Consider the following 17630-nt stretch of genomic DNA (forward strand, 5'->3'; position numbering starts at 1 on the left):
AATGTTGTAAGAAGATCCGGGTCCTTCTGTATCCAGATGAGCTCGTAGTGTGCAGTGTGTTCATATACACTCCATACTCACTCTTAGATCTGTCTTTGAGAAAGTGATGTTTTCTATTGATTTGATATCTCTGAATTGGCTCTGTAATTGGTATAATACATATTTACCTGACTGATAATAAATTGAGACATTTGAATTGATTCTGACTTAACTAGAGTCAGTAATCTCAGAGTAATTATGTGAAGTTTATTACACCAGTTCTAAACTAATTCAGTGAATCATACATTTCGTATATCTTAATTATTCATCATAACCTACAGAATAACTGAATGAAATCAATAAATCTGAATTCATAGACTATTGCTGTAATGAAAGAAATGAAAAAAAAAATAGGACTGTATATAATTCTGTTATATAATGTTTACCTTTCAGATTGATATGTTTGTCTTGGATTATTTGATATGATTTGTCTGTCATTATTCATTAACCCTTCAGAGTAGTCAAATGTATCAGAAGGAGGTGAATGGAGCAGATTGAGAGGGAGAAAGTGAAGAAACAGCAGGTGGCGCTAGTGCACTGTTTTAGTTTGGGATCTGCTGTTAGAAGGAAGAAGAAGGAGAAAGCAGGTGTGTTTGTGCTTCACATTCCTGTCCAGTTGGTGGCGCTGATGCACGAGATCTGTTGTTAACTGGACTTTGATTTTCTCCAAGATGAAGTCGTGTCAGGTGACAAACATCAATCGTGAAGATCGCACAGGTGTTTAACAGCGATCACAAACCGGAAGTGTTTGAAAGACTTCTGGATTCTGTTCCTGCAGCACAAGATCGTCTGAACTACTGCAAGTAAGTCTGAATACTTTCACCATTACACTTATTTAGGAGAATGATGAACGCGTTTCAGAGCTGGATGAAGCGGGATATGTTCAGTTATAACTTATACCTGTCTGTCGACGAATAATAAACCACCGAGAAACAGAGAGATATTAATAAAACAAACCGTTTAAAGACGATCGACGCGTAAAAGTCTGTAAAAATGTAGAATTAAGAATATTTCTAACGACGGTAAAGTTAGTTTGACGTTTGACATTCATTGGACAACAAACTCTTTGCGGCTGTTATGTTTTGAGCTCTAACTAACTCATAGTTAACTCATAGATACTCATAAATACATGCCCTTTACGTTGCACAAGGCTTAATTTTTAGGGGGAAAAAAGTAAACAAAAAAAGAATTAACCATTTAAATTAATTGAACAATTTAACTATGTGTCGTTATAATATAAAACCAATCATAAAATGTCTAGAAAAACATCCCTGTTATTGCACAAAGCTCCATTTTTGGAATAACAATTTTGTGTGTTATAGTAATTGTACAACTTTTAATGTATGCAATAATATAAATCCATTAAACGACAACAACATTTAAACTAAAGTTATTAAACCAACTGTAAAATATTCAGAATATTCAGTATAATGCCAAAGACTTTTTTTTTTCAGTTTATGCATTTAAATGTTTATATACAGTACTGAACCCACATTTTCTCATGTTTTATATACTGTATCCACTTAAATTAATTAGACTCTGACACTATTTGAGAGAAATGAATCAAACCAAATGTAAAATGTAAAATTCGCTATAATGCTCAAGTCTTGCTTTTTCAAATTATGCCTTTATTGTTTTTATATACTGTACTGAATCCATATTTTTCACATATTTCATATACCATACCCACTTAAATTAATTAGACTCTGACATCCTAATTAATTAATAATAATTTAACTCTAAAATCCTGTGCCTATGCGTGATCACTGCTGAGAACACTGAGTCTCACACCTGAGGCCGGCTCCTGATTGGATGTTTGTTTGCAGGATCAGCACATGCACAGTAAACAGATTGAGTCTCTGACTACTGCACTGTTTGTATGATACCTAAGTGATATTTTATTCCTCCCATTTTAAGATGTGAAACCGAAAGTATTCTGTGATCAAATCAAACCTGTTCTTCCTGATAGAGAGAGACGATAAACACGATTTAAACTTCTCAAAGATTCAGCACTAGTTATTTTCTTCATCATTTGTTCCTCTGAACTCTCATGATCTTGATCTGATTGTCATGTCCAGGTCATGATGAGGATCTGATCGTCTTCAGAGACACAAAGATCTCAGTGTTGAGCTGTTCATCTGCAGTCTGTCAGAGAAGAGAGGAAAGATGAGTCTCTCACACAAACAGAGGTAAGACTGAGTCTGTTTTCAGAGAATCATTTTAAACACTGCTGCACTTTCAGAGGTTTGCTGTGGGGAAAAACACAACCTTAACAAACTGTGTTTTATATTTACAAAAGATTTGCAGAACTTCAGAGCTTCATAACTTTTACTCAAAAATAACACTGGTATTTTAAAAGAAGCCAATAGATGATAAATATCTCAGAATCAAAAACCAAAATCATCATTTACAGTCAATTTACAGTCGCTCTTCAGCACTAGATATGTCCTTAAGTCAATTATTATTTCAAACACTCATAAAAATGTTTCTTTATAGGTTAGCTCATTTCTCAATCGATATGTATTCAGTGCCCCTGACTATCACTGTATTCACTTTCAATGTATTTTACTGTTTAGTTTTGGAGAAAGTCCATTCAAGCTCTTACACCATGCCTCATTCTCAAGCACTATATACATTATACACACAATGACTTCTTGCATTTGACCTTTTACTGTCATTTAATGTAGTGAATACCTTCTGATTATGTTCTGAACTGATTATGTTCATCATCCATTTGAGAAGTCATTATTTGTGTGCTTACGAATTCCTCACCATCAGTTACATTTATTATATCTATGTTTTATAGCCCAGGCAGTGTTGTGTTTGGTTATGGGTTTATATATATAACCTTATTCTTCAGTCTATTAAATAAAAATGCTCCGCTGGAAATCCTCACTTCTCATCCTTGACTGAATCATCACAATTATATGGTATTATGATGAACTGTTGAATTATCTATTTAAATTAAAGAGATTGGGAAACACAGTTGATAACAGAAAGAAAAATAAAAGTGATGCAGTGTCATTACTGTCACTTTCAATCTTTTAATACATCCTTGCTGAATAAAAGTAATAATTTCTTTAAAAAAGTCAATTCATGCTAACAGCAAACCTTTAAATGGTACTATAGCTCAATGCTAATATCATTCAAATATCAAATGCTCTGCAATGTCTTTCCTGAAGGGATAAAGTGAGCTTGTGGAGAGAACTGGACTCATTGAAACAGAAATATCAGCAGCAGCACAAAATCAAACGTAAGGTAAATGGAAACACATCTGTAAACCATCAAAATAATACCAGTTTATGTCAATAATAAATCCTTTTTTAGTAATCACTATACAAACTTCTATCCTATGTCTCTCTTTTTCAGATTATAACCGTTCCCGTAACTCAAACTACATGTTTACCTCCCGCTTCCCCAACTCTGTCCTCCATGGAGCTGGCATTGAACTTGAGTCTGAGGAAATACTCACTGAAAGCTTAGATAGCAAACTGATCTGTGTGCCATTTTCTCTTATAATTACTGTATCACAGATCTCTGTTTTATCAATAACTGGAGCAGATTCTTTTTCTTATGAAAAATGTTTTTTTGTTGTGGTTATTTTTCTTTTTTAGAGAGACAAACCTCACTGCTTTAGTAACAGCTAACAAGCTTGTATAGTCTGATGTGTTTGATTTCATGTTCATGATCGATGCTTAGTCCTGGCTGCCACATCTCTGCTGTTAAAGACTCTGACACAAAAAGAGAAACCAGACACAGGTACACACACATCCACACACGCTTCCCTCTCACACACATGTACAAACCACATGAATCCAGAGCTTCCTCTTCTGGTTTGTTGTAGTTACACCGCAGAAGAGCCTGAAATAAACTGCAGAGCGGGAGCAGGAGAGCTGTGATAGTGGAGAGTTTTCAGATATATCACCATCCTTCAGCAACACTACACTGCCTTTAGAGCGCTCTTTCCTCATTTAAAACTCGAATGCATCTGATATTGTGCTGTGGTGCTTGATAATAAAAGAAGTATCTGAAACAGACAACTGTTGATAGTTCTGATAGTTATGCCATTTAATGAAAGGATCAATATCATTATACACCAAGTTGATATATGTCAATTGTAATTGATGTAAATCATGTACATTTTCTGTTGTGATTTTTATCCATCAGTGAACTCTAAACTCTAACTCTAGTGATTTCACAACAAACTTTAGTCTATTAGCAGAATTGACCATGTAGGGTGAAGCAATAGACCAAAATGACAGAAATTACTTTGAATCATATGTCAGTGTTTTAAAAAATTCAGTAAATGACGGAAATGTTTCTGTTAATGCAACTTCTGCAATAAATGCTGTTTTAAAGTCAGCATTTTTGTGTGGGAGGCTTGTCAAGATTGTTTTATTTAGCAGAAAATCTGCTGCATACTCTGCCACCAAATGTCTAAATAAGTAATAACTAATATATTAATAATAGAGCTAATGTGGCAATTAAAGTTACTTAAGAGCATGATATGCTATTGATGCACTCTCTCTCTGTCTCTCTCTCTCTCTCTCTCTCTCTCTCTCTCTCTCTCTCTCTCTCTATATATATATATATATATACACAAACACACACACACACACACACAGTGCTGAATGAACATTTTTGAACCCTTTACAATTTCCTATATTACTGCATAAATATGATCAATATGTGTTACACATAAATATGTAACACTGGGTCATTTTTTCTCAAATAAATGACAGAAAATATCTTTGTCTCATTTGTTTGATTGGGTTCTCTTTGTCTACTTTCAGGAATCGTGTGATAATCTGATGATGTTATGGGTCATATGCAGAAATGTAGAAAATTGCAAAGGTATAACAAACTTTAAATCAGCACTGTGTGTGTATGTGTCACATATATATTAGTTCAACACATTAGCTCTATTATTAATATATTAGTTATTACTTATTTAGACATTTGATTTAAATAAAACAATCTTGACAAGCCTCCCACATAAAAATGCTGACTTTAAAACTGCATTTATTGCAGAAGTTGCATTAACAGAAACATTTCCGTCATTTACTGAATTTTTTAAAACACTGACAGATGATTCAAAGTGCTTTCGGTCATTTTGGTCTATTGCTTCACGCTACATGGTCAATTCTGCTAATAGACTAAAGTTTGTTGTGAAATCACTAGAGTTTAGAGTTCACTGATGGATAAAAATCACAACAGAAAATGTACATGATTTACATCAATTACAATTGACATTTATCAAATAGCCTCTGAAGAAATATCTGATGATGTTTTGGTTCATATTTATGCAGAAATATAGAAAATTACAGTATACATTGTGTGTGTGTGTGTGTGTGTGTGTGTGTATAACTTATATATATATAACACTTATATATTGTAACACTTAAAACATTGAAAATGCCACAAAAAGAAATAAACTAAATATTAGTAAAAATAAATACAATAGAGTAACGATTATTAGAAGTAAACTTGATTTTTAGTTTCTTTTTAGTTTTTTTAGTGATGTCTAGCATTAGTTTTTAGGTACAGAAATTGAATAAAGTAATCAAATGTAAAACAGCATTTCATATTTGACAGAATAAATTAAAGATTGTTCTTTATTAAAGTTACAGAAGCTTTTAAATCAAGAGCACTGAGTGTTTTCTTTGTTGTTGCTGTTCGATCTATATATATATATATATATATATATATATATATATATATATATAATATTCATAATCAGTTCATCTTTAGTAGTAAATTACTCCACTGGCATAAAGATACGGTCACCAACTATGATAGCATATTATTCTTGAGACAAAACATGGATTACAGTGATTTCTGATGTGAAGAAGTTATTCTGCTGTTGATTGCACTTCTTGTACTTTATTGTCTAATTAAGGTCAGAATATAGGCTATAATTTAATTCCTTAAACATATTAGTATAGTTTATTGTAGGTTTTTGATATGTGTGTTTTCATGTAAATGTTTAATGTCTACTCTCTTTCGAACACACATTTAGCAGTCAGTTGTGTTTATAACAGACATCAGCAGAATGTGGCTTCTCTTGAACATACGTCAGCACAAACAGCAGATATTTAAGTTGGAACAGGCAAGACCAAAACAGATCTAAAACAACAAGCGCACGACCCTGTCCAAGATGATAATACTTTTAGTTGCTCTTTTCCTTGGGAACATTCCTTCATTTGCTTTCTCTGCATCATCGCAGCCAAGTAAGTATTTTATAACTGCACTATTTTGAAATGTAATGTTTTTTTCCCCATTAGTTTGATTGGAGTTGGGTTTGTAGAATTTTTTTTTATTTCTTCCTCTTCTTGTGGTTTAATATGCTCTTTAAAACTATGGAAGTATTTGGTTCTACTACAGTTAAGATGTTAAAATCTAATATGTTAACATATATATGTCTACCGATGGCAATCATTTAAACAGCAGAAGTGATACTCCTCAGGAAATTGTGAAATTTTCCAGTAACCCGTCGCCTGAAGAGTTGACAATATTCAGATGCTTATTTTCCAGAAAGGCTTCTCTGTGTCCGTGATGTGCACACGCAACCAAAGACAGTTTGACACAACTTGAGCTTACAACACTATCAGTTCATTTTCTCCATATAATGACTAAATCAAAATGTTATCAATATTTGTATTTAATTTTAAGCAGAAAGCCTGTATAAAATTGTGATTTAGACTGGAAATGTACATATTTCCTGTATGTAGATATTTCTTTGCAGTCCGTACAGACAGAGCATATAGCTGTACTGTGCCATTTATAAATTACATAATTCATTATAATGAAAAATAAATTAAAGTGCATTTAAGTTTTAACTATCTTGTTTTTTTCTTCTCTTCTTTACCCAGATATTAATTGTCTTATCATAAATCTGGACTATGTTAACTGCACATGGACTGAGCATGAGCACAATTACACTTTCAGGAGCAGGTGCATATGTTAAAATAGAAAACCTGCATTTTTGGATGAAAGTTTCAGAACTGACAACAGCATGTGTTTTCTTTCTTAGGTTTACTCACAGAGAAACTCTGGATTGTCCAGAATATCTCAGGATTGAAGATGTTAACGTGGGCTGTGTATTCCCCTACAAAACAGCACAGCGGTTTAATACATTAGAAACACGGCTGTACAGTGACGATGGAGGTTTGGTGACAGAGCAGGAGCATAATCTCAAATCATATGGTATTAGAAATGATTCATATTTATTATGACTTGACATTAATTGACCAGTTGATGAATTAAAACTGTATTGTGTTGCTAATCAGTGAAGCTTTCTCCTCCGATCAACCTGTCTGTGGTGGAGAAAAAAGACACTGAACTGTGGCTATACTGGGATTTTACAAAGAACAGCGGCTGCTTTGAGAGTGAAGTTCGTTACAGGACAGACAACAATGTGTGGAAGGTAGGACATTTGTTTTATGAAACTAAACCTAGCCACATTTGAAGCACATCACATGGACATTGTATAGGTATTAATTTCATATGGCTTAATGATTTATGAGAAACGTATTGATACTGAAATCACATTAAAATAAATGTACAAAAGTGGTTTTATATACACAGAAAGCATTTTGAATGCAACTAAAATGACTACTTTAATGTTTTTGAAATTAAATAATACTTCAGTTAATTTAAAAATTGTATTTAAAAATTATTATTATTATTATTATTTTGCTATTTAAAGATTATTGTTACACTGAATGGCTTTTTGGTAAACATCTGTACTAAACTATTATTGTTGTGATGCTTGAATGCTCTTTTCATATTTGTTCATCTCCAAGCAACACCAAAGCATCTATTGCAAGTCTTTAAATCAAGGTTTTAGACTTGCACATCGACTGGTTGCAGCGGCGGACTGGGGTTAAAAAGTGCACACACTACACCAAATCCACCAGCTCATTATGACGGAGTATTATCATTGTTTATTAAATTTAAATTCTTATTTGATTAACATTAATGGGATTCTCAAAAATTAAAATTGTGTCATTAATCACGTATCCCCATGTCGTTCCAAAGCCGTAAAAGCTCTGTTCCTCTTTAGAACACAATTGAAGATATTTTCATTAAATGATTATTATTGTTTGGGATTTAAGACAAGTCTGGGGCTGTCCTAAATTTAAGAAGTTATTTACGATGATTTTTAAAAAGATTATTTTCAAGAATTTGAATTCCTCTTAGGTTTTGTCTTAAGAACAATCTTAAGAAAAAAGATAAGAGTATTCTTAAGAAGAATTTTTGGGGAATACAAAATATTGGTAATTTTTTTCTAAAGTTAAAAAATGAGAAGAAAACGGCAGTTAAGAAGAAATTTCTTCTTAAGAATGCTTTGTGAATCCAGCCCTGGGAGGATTGAGACGGTCCCATAGACTGCCAAGTAAATAACAGTGTCAAGGTCCAGAAAAGGTATGAAAGTCATCATCAGAATACTCCATCTGCCATCAGACGTGCAATCTGGGTTATATGAAGCGATGTGAACACTTTTTGTAAATTAGGAAAACAAAAATAACGACTTTATTCAGTAATTCATTTATCAACAGGCAATATCACCGTATGCTGCATATGATTTTCTGTATCATCCGCACCACAAGGATGTGCTATTTTATTTCAAATGAAAGCTAAAAACATGTAGAAACTGTGCAACAACTTTGACAAAAGAATTACTGAATAAAGTCATTATTTTTGTTGTCTTAGTTTTTAAAAAGTGTTCATATCGCTTCATATAACCCAGATTGCACGTCTGATGGAAGATGGAGTATTCTGATGATGACTTTCATACCTTTTCTGGATCTTGACACTGTTATTTACTTGGCAGTCTATGGGACAGTCTCAATCCTTCAGGTTTTCATCTAAAATATCTTAAATTGTGTTCTGAAGATGAAGAAAGCTTTTACAGGTTTGGAACAACGTGTATTGTACCTTTCTATTGGTCTTCGGAAGTCATTATAATATGCTGATTTGCTGTTCAATGAACATTTCTGATTATTTTCAATGTTTAAAACAATTGTGCTGCTTTATATTTTATGGGTAAATTAATAATTTTATTTAACAAGGTTGCATTAAATTAATTTAAGTGACAGTAAAGATATTTATAGGCTACTTATAGATTATTTATATTTCAAATAAATGTTGTTCTTTACCAAATAAAGTTTCACAGTCTCCACAAAAATATTAATCAAAAACAGTTTTCAGTTGGCCTATTGGTAATAATAAGAACCATCAGTAATAACTGATCATAAATAATAACTGAAAATAATTAAGCAGCAAATCAGTATATTATTCTGATTTCTGAAGATCATGTGACACTGAAGACTTGGAGGAATGATGCTGAAAATACAGCTTTAATCAGAAATAATTAACATTTTAAATTTATATTTAATAGAAAAACACTTGCGTGTGTGTAATCGGCCCTATTTCATAATATTAATATTTATTGTATTGTTGATCAAATAAATTCAGTCTTCTTACAGAAAACGAATAAATAAAAAGTCTTAATTATTTCAAACATTTGACCGCCAGTGTGTAATGCATGTGAAATAGCAAATTATATTTTAATAAATAATAGGAAATATATAACTTTTCTAATCACTGCAACAAAATTATTCACATTTACAATGTTCTAGACAGAATAAATTTAACAATTATTAGTATTAGTAGTACTATTTTTTCACAAATTACTTACAGAAGAAGTCCTGAATAGAGCTTTACAAACATTCACTCCTAAATTAAATTGTGATGAATAACATCGCATTAATAAATTTGAAAAGGCCAGTAGTAGTTTGTATCCCTGAAAAGTAATGTTTGTCGTTTAAGATTTTCTTATCGTAAACAGAGCTGGCAAGTATTGCTGAATTGTCTCGCCATTCAGCTGCTTACATCTTACCTCAGCTTGCATTCAAGTGGTGCCCTGCTCAGCTTCTGTGAACAGTAAATCCCGCCTTCTTCGATTTGATTGGCTAATTCAAACATTTTGACATTGACGAGCGCTTTTGAGCCAGTACACTGAGCCGGAGCACACTAAATTAATTTGAATATTTGACTCAAGTGGGCCATGCAGGCCATTCATCTGGGCCGATGGACGTACATTTTTTATAATTTATTTTATATATATATATATATATATATGTATTTACGCAATGGGCCACATTAGTCAAAGTCCCGCTGGGAAAATCCCAGTGCTCCAGATGGCCAATCCATCACTGATTGTGTGAATTATTCAATGACTCAGTCATGAGAACATGCCACTTGTTTCTTTCCTGTAGTGATCATTGTAAAAGACAGTCACTAGTCTCCACCTATCGGCTTAATGATGTTACATGTGGAATAATACATTCAGTACAAATTCCACAAATAATAATAATAGAGTCATTAGCATTTTTAAAAATGAACTTGTTACTATGCCATATGTTATATCTTGTTGGAGCTGTTTATTAAATGTTAAAGTGATTTGCTGAGATAACATAAAGTCCCAGTGCTTGACAACTAGACTAATGAATTTCAAAGACCATGTTGTGCAAATTGTTCTTGTAATGCATTTTCAACCTGTGGTCGTCTGACAACCAAACTCAAAACGGCAAAGTTTACATCTCTATTCCCTAGAACACCACTCCAGGCCCCAGGACCTCCTTCAGTTTGCCTTTTCCCTCCAAAAAACGCTATGAGTTCCAGGTCAGGGCTCGTATACAGTCCTCCTGTGGAGAGTCCAAGTTTTGGAGTGACTGGAGTGAGCCTGTCTACTGGGGATCTTAAAAGACCAACGACACCTCAGGTAACTTATCATGTCTATATTACACACACACACACACACACACACGTTCATGTTCATTCTCACACTTTCTCATAAAAAGCACTTGTTAATAAAAAGTTTTCCTTAATACGTTTGTCCATTCTTCCAATTGATTCAAGTTCACAGTCACCCTGACTAGTACCATTTAAATTTTCAAGTAATTTTACTGTATAGTTTTGGAGAAAATTAATGACAAAATCACTCGAAAAAACAAAGTGCATTTCTAGCATTTGCACCATTACCCATTTTCAAACACTCATCACTTTTTTCTTTATAGGTTTGTTCATTCTTTCAATTGATTCCTGTTCACATTCACCCTGACTATTACTGTAATAATTTTCAAATATTTTTTACTGTACAGTTTCGCAGAAAATCAAAGGCAAATTCACCCCAAGCATCTAAATGCATAATCACTTTTGCATCATGTCCCATTTCAAACCATCATAAAAACATTTTCTTTAGAGGTGTTCTCGTTCTTTCAGTTGATTCCTGCTCACAGTCACCCTGACTATTACTGTATTCATTTCCAAGTCATTTTACTGTTTAGTATTGGAGATAATTAAAGGCAAATACCCCAAGCATGAGTGCATAAGCACTTTTACATTGTCTCATATTCAAACCATCATAAAAATCTTTCCTTTTTAGGTTTGCTTGTTCTTTTAATTGATTACTGTTCAAAGTGATCCTGACTTTTACAGAGTTAATTTTCAAATCTTTTTACTTTATATTTTGGAAGAAAATGAATGTCAGATTCACCCCAAACATCTATTTGTACCTTTGCACTTTTACATCATGTCCCATTTTCAAAAACTCATGAAAGTATTTCCTTTCTTATTTCAGAAAACATCTTTAGGAATAGCAGCACTTTAGGCACGCTGCAGTAAATCCCATCAGACTGCACAACAGTGCCTACTGTGGCTTCAACACCTGTCTTCTGCACAAAAAAACTGTTTAACTGGAGAAAACAAATTCCATATTTGCATTTGTATCTGTGAAATGTAATAACACAGCTTACATAACCCCTATCGCAACTTATTTCTGTATTTGAGTCTTTATTAAACTCTTGTTTAAATTCATTAGGTTTTATTGCAGTCAATCAATCAATAGTCTACTGTTATTTTAAGGTGTCATTCAGTCTTGAAAGGTGCCTAATAAACTCCATTATTATTATCATTAAATGATTATAGGAGTAAGCTGCAGCAGAGGCTGTGGAAGGATGACACCAAGGAGTTCTGCAGAGGCATGAGGACTGTAATTGGTTTCAAGCTGTAGGTACAATAAAACAACAACAAGAAAAAACTTCTCTCTCTCTTTCTCTCTCTTATCATCCATTTATTTCAGTGGGAATTAATACTAACTTGGCTCACCAGAGGGAGCCACAAGATAACAATTCCTTTTGGGCTTCAGTTTAAAATGCAAATCATACAATAGATTGACTTGAAATAAACAAATAATAATAATAATAATAATAATAAATGTCTGTACTTTAGTCTGTAATCTCAAAAATAACTTTAATTTTTATATATCCCAATGATACTGAAAAGATTTCAGTTGTAAGACAACTTGCTGTCAAATTAACTTTATATTTGTGTATTGTAATATAGTACATCACTTGTTATGGTTTATTGAGACAGATCTACACAAGATATTTTACAGCTCAATTCAGAGGCATAGCTTCTGGGTATACAACGTATACATGAGCAAATGGGCCAGGGGGCCAGATTGGGGGCCCACCAAGTAAAATATTTTAATCAAAAGGGGGAATTAATTCGATCAATATATTGAATCCCAAATCAGCCAATCAGTAAACCAATCAGCTGTGCCATGTGATAATGATGTCATTAGGTCAGAGTAAGTTAGAGCTATCAGACTGCGCCATCTAGAGTTTCATACAAGAGCTCTGTATTTCTGTCCAACACATCTCACCCCTCATTGTCACGTATTGACGCTTGGTCATTGCCCCCTGATGTCGACATCCCCTTTGAGTCACTTTTCAACGTAGAGGGCCATTCAATACACTTCAATGTTAATCTCTCACCTTCGGATTCTGACGCGAGGGGTCAACCAACGAGAGACAGGGCTGCGCTGGAAAGTTTCTCTTTTCATGGTCATAATCAGGTGAGTAGTGGTAAAATGAGAGGTGGGTAAACTTGTAATTCGGTGATCATTGTATATGGACCGCGCATTGTGTTATTGGATTTAAAAAGACTTTCAAAACGTGTTTGAATAGGCAGCGTTAGACTATTAAAAAATGTATGAAGCTGGAGTTGCTATGGGATTGACTCATTTTTGTAGCCAGTTGACGAATTACAGTTTAAGTCACTTCCTTGTTGGCTTCATGAGAGAGGGTGGGAGGTTGCCGCTTGGTTAAAAGACGGATTTAGATAACAGGTAAGGTTTCCACCCATCTCATAAAATAGTTGATCTATTTATGAATTAAATTATGTGTTTTGGCCTAGATTGAATTCCATTTGTATAACCACAGTTTTACTATGAACACCATGGTTGAACTGTAGTTCGCAAAACCATGGTTAATTTGTGGTTGCCATGGTTAAACTATAGTAACAATGATTTTTTGGTTTATTTTGTAGCCATGCACATGAACAAAATACTATAGTAATTTATAGCAAATAGTATAGTGTTTTTAATCCATGCTATAGTAAAGAACTTGAATGAATCTGTTGTAGTAATTCTATAGTTTCTGTGATAATATAACCATTATAGTTATATAAACTAATTACTTTACCCAATACTATAATCTAAATAATACTAGAGTACTTATCACAGTTTATCAGTTGGCTATAGTTAATACTACAGTATGCTGTAGCATTCATTAACAAAGTGTTGTGAACACTATAATATATACAGTATAATAGACTTTACTATAATGGTTCAGAAACACTATAGTATTTATTATAAATTACTATAATATTTTTTATTTTCTTAAGGGATGCACAGTAACAACCACATATACCGTGCTTCACCTTAAATATAGTTTTACTCTGGTATTTTTATGTATGGTAACCACAGCACTTGTTTACTCTTAGTTTACTCTTTGTATTGAAAGCACAGTGCAACACAGCACTTACCATGGTTTTACCACAGTGACTGTATTTTTATGTGGTATTTGTAGTTAAACAACAGTAACAACAACAGTTACCATGGTTTTACCACAGTAACTGTGTTTTTATGTGGTATTTGTAGTTAAACAACAGTAACAACAACAGTTACCATGGTTTTACCACAGTAACTGTGTTTTTACTGTATAGTACGTGTAAAGTGCAGTAACCACAATGCTTGTCATGCCTTTAATACCTTTTTGTGAAGCGATTGTAATTCAGTATTTGTTTCCGTCTTGCAGTTATATCAGATCACATACTCCACAATAACCTGTAACCCAGCAGCTCTTTAAAGAAGCCATCTCTTGTAAAAGTTCTCTCAGAGTTTCCTTTCTTTTCCCTTTCTTTCCTTTCCTATTTTTCCAAACTATAATCCACGATTCATAAATACACAGTTTTGCTCTCTCTCTTTCTGTGGTTCATCATGGCCTAGTTTTAAAACTCAGAATCAGATTCTGACCAATTCTGTCAGAAAGCTGCTGGAATTAACAGGGAACTTACCGTAAACTCGAAGCTCAATGCTGATCTTGAAGAAGCTGCCGAGGAGCCTGCACAAGTCCTTCAAAGAGTCAGCCCTTCACATGTTTTGTTGAACACATTTAGTTTTAACCAATTAGCTTTAATCAACACATTCAGTGTTAGAATTGTGTCAGAGCTCTTGGGGGTCACACCCCCCCCCCACCCAAAAAAAACAACAACTGTATTTATTTATTTCATATAATACATAATTTAATTTACTTGTGAATTTCACTTTATTTTGTGTGTTTCAGAACATGTTTTTGGAGCTGAGCATTTACTATATGTAAAATTAAATAAAAATCTATATACTTTGAACGATCTCTTGATTCACTATCAATTCACATAAATAGGCCTACTGTTCTTAGTTTTCTTGGGTTAAATTCAGTATTTTCTTGCATTAATTAAGAATACACACTTGTGTGTGCTTATCGTGCGTCGAATCGGACACGTCTGACAGAAACGGTTCTTGACTCATGAACGAGTCAGTCTTTTGTTAATTATCTGGCTCGGCTCAGTGTTGATCTTCAGTTCTCTCTTCACAGCAGTTCAGTCAGTGTACTGTTTGAGTAAATGAATTACTCCGGGATATTGGTTTGTTTGAACTCAGAGGGAGTGTCAGACACATTAAAAAAGTTAACAGCTTAAGTCATTTGTGGATTAATGCGTATTGGAGACGCGAAGCGTTTAAAACGATTCAGTTCGATTTGGTGAACTGGTTCAAGAAGATTCGTTACATCGAATGATTCGTTCGTGAACCGGATATCACAAACTGCTTTGTTTTGAACTCTCTCACAACAGACACATGTTTTTCTTACCTATCTGGACATGGACAGCAGACCGTACACACATGCTATCTGCTTAAAAAAATTATGGTAACAATATTACACGTATTATATTTGAGTAGATTTTAAGGTTGTTTTTTTTTTTTTTGGTGAAATTTACCCAAATAAACTAAATTATTTAGTCTATGGCACAATAAATGTAATATAATTGGGGAAATGTGCTCATTTATTTTAAGTTTATTCTCAAAAGTCTTTGATTTTAAATGAGATCTGTTTGTATTTTGTTATTTTATACATTTACAAGACTGTATACAGCCAATCAGCTCAAGTAGGAAAATACTTGAGAATTAAACAAGGTTTAATCCCATAGAAGAGTAGTATCCATAACTACAAGCTCTACTCTTCTGCACAGTGGTAACAGTTCCACTGTGCAACTTCGATGTTACAGAAACTCTTACAAATGTCAAATGTAACTGAACATTAAACATTTATAGATGCCTCCCTTCACTCAAAAACATAAAGTATCATTTAATTTCAAAATTTACTCTCCATATCCAGCCATATGCAAAGCATGCTGGGAACTAACAATCACCTCTAAAATAAAACTGCAAAATTGAGCTAATTCACTTAAATTAAATAGGCAGCCTTCTTTCCTTAATTATTTTAGTTTAATCAGTTCCCCAATTCAAGCACCAAAACTGCTCAAGTCTCCTAAAACAAAATGAGGAAAACGCATCTCTTGGTTTTATTAGTAAAAAGTCCTCATTATTTTCTATACAACACTGAATCACAATTTCTTTAATGAAATCCACACATTATTTTTAATTATCACCTTAATTTTTTTGATGGAAATTACAAGACCCATGATTCATTTTTTACAGTGTGACATAATTTAAATTGTTCGATGAACTAACCCTTTAATAAAACAAACCGTTTAAACAAATCTGTAAAAAAATACCTGTAAAAATATACAGTAAAAAACTGTTGTCTTATTTCCTCCTTTTTCTATTTTAAGACACAAGACCAAAAGTATTCTGTGGGCAAACCAAACCTGTTCTTCTGGATAGACAGCTCAATAAACACGAGCAAAACAAATCTTCTTTTAAACTTAAGTAATGTGTATGTAAATGATGACGTGTGTTGTGAGTGATCTGAAGAGATTATTACATGGCAGTATATTTGTAGCATATTTTATTTGTATATTGATTGCTTGATAACTCAAAGATTCAGCACTAGGTAATTAACACATGAGCCTAGCGAATAGTGATGGGAAGTTCGGATCATTTTACAGACTCAGATTTTTCGAGTCATTTTTAATTTTATCAAATATAATTAAAATGTTACGTGTGACTTCCCTAATGTCTACCAGTAGTTACGCAAACGTTGATCACACTACAAACAATATAAAACTATAGTGCTATAATAAACAGAAAAGATTAATTCATAGTTTACCTGGGTCTTCAGTCTATGAATAGCTCACCTCACCTCTAAAAATTTGGATTATCATGTTTTTTTTTAGTGTACAGTCTTTTATTCCATCACATTACATCTAAGTATTTCAACAAACACTTTTATTATTTAATCATTTATACTTCTCATTTTTCAATTTTTCTATTGCTTCATTACAACTGTACTGTCATTATTTAAGACAAATCTTTGGGTTTGAGTTAACCTAGTCTCGCATAGCCAGATCTATGGTAGCTTTCATTGGCTAAGGCCGACATGTCAAACAACCAATCACAGTTTGTTTCGTTCAGAGTCACACTTCGGGGCGTGGGAATGTTTCTACAATAACAGAATAATGGTGTATAAAACTCTTTAAAGATTCTATGCCGCAAACTTTAAACATTTGAGATACTTTTAAATATCTTAAATTTTTTTAATATCTTAACTTTTAAATATCCAGCGTTGACCCTGATAAGCGCTCGTCATCACAGTTTTAAACACAACGGCTTTCTTCTTTCGTGAGGGGGTTTGGCGCCACAGCATTTTTGTTTCCAGGCAGAACGTTAAAGAACCTGACACGCATGTCTCCCAGAAATCCTGTATAATTCAACCAATCTGATGACGACTTTTGTGTTCTATATGCATCAGATGTTTAACCAATGGTCCATGATCTGAGACTGAGACCTATGCAGTCTGAGCCAGAAAGAGAATTGATTCATTCATCTCATGATTCTTCAGGTTTGTTAGTATACAGCTGCAGACAAGCAGCTCCAGCAGTTTCAGAACCGCAGCCACAGAGTGAGGGGCGGAGCTTATGTTCTTAACAGAGTAGTACCACCTTAATTAGCTTTTATTACACACAATAAGCCGTAATTTATTTATGTACGCATTTTATAATGTTATATGTTAAATAATAAT

General features: G+C 33.4%; 1 protein-coding gene across 1 annotated transcript in view; it reads left to right on the forward strand.

Annotated features, from left to right (window-relative positions):
• Positions 1–553: 553 nt before the first annotated feature.
• The window catches only part of LOC113079468 (protein NLRC3-like), a 35220-nt gene continuing 18143 nt past the window's right edge, over positions 554–17630 (forward strand). The window contains exons 1-2 of the mRNA XM_026251732.1: positions 554–842; positions 2118–2228. Of these exons, the coding sequence (XP_026107517.1) occupies positions 2206–2228 (23 nt within the window). The 5' untranslated portion in view covers positions 554–842; positions 2118–2205. The remainder of the gene's footprint in view (positions 843–2117; positions 2229–17630) is intronic.

Source organism: Carassius auratus, unplaced genomic scaffold, assembly GCF_003368295.1.
Source record: "Carassius auratus strain Wakin unplaced genomic scaffold, ASM336829v1 scaf_tig00028197, whole genome shotgun sequence".
In the NCBI taxonomy this organism is placed as follows: domain Eukaryota; kingdom Metazoa; phylum Chordata; class Actinopteri; order Cypriniformes; family Cyprinidae; genus Carassius; species Carassius auratus.